General features: G+C 63.1%; 1 protein-coding gene across 1 annotated transcript; it reads left to right on the top strand.

The window, feature by feature from the left end:
* Positions 1–901: 901 nt before the first annotated feature.
* LOC103588767 (tryptase alpha/beta-1-like) lies at positions 902–2,357 on the top strand. Its single transcript, XM_008570571.1, has 5 exons — positions 902–962; positions 1,122–1,293; positions 1,422–1,687; positions 1,821–1,984; positions 2,080–2,357. Exons 1-5 carry the CDS (start codon positions 902–904, stop codon positions 2,242–2,244), a joined length of 828 nt encoding a protein of 275 aa, XP_008568793.1. The 3' UTR covers positions 2,245–2,357.
* The last annotated feature ends 640 nt before the right edge of the window (positions 2,358–2,997 follow it).

Genomic DNA, 2,997 nt, shown 5'->3' on the forward strand with positions numbered 1-2,997 from the left:
AGGAAATAGGTCATGTCAGGATCCCATGTCACCTCTCTGCTTCTTTGAGGGTGGTCCATGGACAGGAGGTCCTCACTTTGTGATGCTCTTGGGGAAGCAGGTTGGGGTGGGCTGACCGGACAGGTAGAGTTTGGACAGTGTGACTGTCCCTTGGTACAGTGGTGCTTGATGGATTCCTTGGGGGGAGTCTTCAATCTATACCTGGACAGGGGACAGGAACCTGATCCCAACAGTGGGAAGGAGGTGCCATTCAATTCCAGAGAACTGACTACTGATAGAGGGACATTCGATCACCTAGTTCTCAGTCCTTGTCGGACCCACCTGGGAGCCCCACTATACAGAGGGAATCCCTTGGACCCTGAACAGAGACTGGAGCCCCTCAAACTCCTATACCCCACTGGGGCAGAATTAGGGGTCTTGGCCTTCCAGGGCCTGAGAAGTCAGGACCCACATCACAGGGTGTCTGGTCCTCTGCTGGGCTGTGCGCCCCACCCTGGGACCTATGAGTACCCAGATGGGCATCAGGGAGGTGGCGGCCCATGTCACATGGGGGCCCTGGGACTGAATCATGCACTTCCCTGGGTCTGGATTGGAGGGTGGAGAGGCTTTCCTCCACCCCCATCCTGGTCTGGAGGGATAAATGCGGAGGGGAGAGTGGGCTGTGTAGAGAAGGACAGAGACTGGGCAGGGTAAGTTCCCCAGCCTTGGAGATACTGACCTCTGTGTGTCAGCCTGGAGCAGAGTGGCTGAGCCTCAGACCCAGACCGTGAGACCCCAAACCCCCCAGCCTGGACCCACACCCCAATCCTCACGGGTCCTGGATGCACCCCACACTCTGCAGACCCCTGACTGTGGCCCTGCCCCCAGCTGGGCTCACGCTGCCCCTCCCTGCTCCCCCCAGATGCTGACCCTGCTGGTGTTGGCACTGCCCATCCTGGGGAGCCTCGTCCACATGGCCCCCGGTGAGTACTGACCCCTCTGCCCTTTCCCTGCCCCCTCACCCCACACCCCACAGGCCGGGCGCTGGGGGCGCTGGGGGAAGCCCAGGGTTGCCCCAGCTGCAGGGGAGGGTGAGCCCAGGGTGGGGCTGCACCCTGGTCCTGAACTTGGTCCTGCCCCAGCCCCAGGCCCAGCCCTGGAGCGAGCAGGCATCGTGGGTGGGCAGGAGGCTCCTGGGAGCAAGTGGCCCTGGCAGGTGAGCCTGAGACTCAGTATCAAGTACTGGATGCACATCTGCGGGGGTTCCCTCATCCACCGCCAGTGGGTGCTGACCGCAGCGCACTGCGTGGGACCGTGAGTCTCCATGGGCCCGGTGGGGTGGGGTGAGGGGCCTGGTGTCCTTCCGTGCTCCTGGGTGCTCCGGGACGCTGCAATGATGGGCTCCAGGTGAGACCTCCTGAGTAGGAGCCTCCCCTCCCCAGGGCCCTCATAAACCCCGAATTGTTCCGGGTGCAGCTGCGTGAACAGCACCTCTACTACGGCGACGAGCTGCTGCCCATCAGCAGGGTCATCCCCCACCCCGACTACTACATGGCCCAGGACGGGGCGGACATTGCCCTGCTGGAGCTCGAGGACCCCGTGAACATCTCCAGCCACATCCAAACGGTGGCTCTGCCCCCTGCCTCGCAGACCTTCCCTGCAGGGATGCGTTGCTGGGTGACAGGTTGGGGTGATGTGGACAATGATGGTGCGTGTGGGAACAGCTGGAAGTCTTGGATGGGGGGACCAGCTGACACCCACAGCCCCGGCCTTGGGTTCCCCATGGGGAGGGTCCCGACGGGCTGGCTCAGGGATGCTGCCCCTCTTTTCTTACCCCACAGAACCCCTCCCACCGCCGTTTCCCCTGAAGCAGGTGAAGGTCCCCATTGTGGAAAACCACGTTTGTGATGCAAAATACCACACTGGCCTCTCCACGGGGGACAACATACACATTGTCCGTGACGACATGCTGTGTGCTGGGAACAGCCGGAGAGACTCCTGCCAGGTGAGTCCCACCTGCCCCTGACCCCCACCCCCCCACCTGCCCGCGAACTCCATCCTCCCACCCTGCCAGTGAGCGCCGTCCCCTGCCCTCCACAGGGCGACTCCGGAGGGCCCCTGGTCTGCAGGGTGAACGGCACCTGGCTGCAGGCGGGCGTGGTCAGTTGGGGCGAGGGCTGCGCTCAGCCCAACCGGCCTGGCGTGTACACCCGCGTCACCCACTACTTGGATTGGATCCACCGCTATGTCCCCAAGGAGCCCTGAACCGGGTTTGCAGTCACTGGAGAAGCCAAGCCCCTCCTGTTGCTAACACTGCTGCTTCTGCCTAGGTGGCATCTCCCCACTTCTCCGTCCCCTGCCCTGAGCCCCCTCCCGTCTGGATCTCGCCCCCCAAGCTCTCTCCTGGCCCCACAAGCCTCCCCTGCATAGGTGTGGGGTCTTATTAAAGTGTGTGAAAAGCAGCGTGGTCGTTGCCATGTTTCTGGTTGTGGCCTCTCTGGGGAGCATGGGCCAGGGCGGGGCCGGGCGCAGCTACTGCTGCACACCTGACGGTCTTCGGTGGAGGGTGTGCAGGCCAGGACACGGGATACTACGACTCTGGAGGAAGCAGCACAGCTTCCCGGGGCTGGGGGCGGTGGAGGACGTGGACAGCGGGGCCTGGTTGCTGGGGAGAAGGGACTGGGTGGACTTGTGCCCAGGGCTGTCCTCTTATCTGGCCCAGCTCAGCCCAGTGACAGCTGACAGATGACATGAGCATTGGGTTTATCAGGAAGGTCAAGGCTATGCCAAGGCTAGGTCAAGCCACAGGGGGTGTGGGAATGGGGGAGCTGGGTCCAGCCCCTCTCTCGGTGTCCAGCCTGGGTTTCCCCAGAGGGGACAGTGCCCAGGTAGTCAGACCACTGCAGACAGACATAGCCTGAGCTCCGGGTCTCCCGGGGTCCTGGGTCATAGGAGACCCCACCATGTCGGGGGACATTGCCAGGGCCAGGCCACCCCCTCTCTTCGTCTCTCCTGTCC

Source organism: Galeopterus variegatus, unplaced genomic scaffold (genome assembly GCF_000696425.1).
Source record: "Galeopterus variegatus unplaced genomic scaffold, G_variegatus-3.0.2 Scaffold615, whole genome shotgun sequence".
NCBI classification, from domain to species: domain Eukaryota; kingdom Metazoa; phylum Chordata; class Mammalia; order Dermoptera; family Cynocephalidae; genus Galeopterus; species Galeopterus variegatus.

Coding starts and splice junctions, on each gene's coding strand:
- LOC103588767 (XM_008570571.1), top strand. CDS start 902: ATGCTGACCCTGCTGGTGTTGGCACTGCCCATCCTGGGGAGCCTCGTC. Junction 1,294..1,421: donor GCAGCGCACTGCGTGGGACC/GTGAGTCTCCAT, acceptor TCCCCTCCCCAG/GGCCCTCATAAACCCCGAAT. Junction 1,985..2,079: donor GCCGGAGAGACTCCTGCCAG/GTGAGTCCCACC, acceptor TGCCCTCCACAG/GGCGACTCCGGAGGGCCCCT.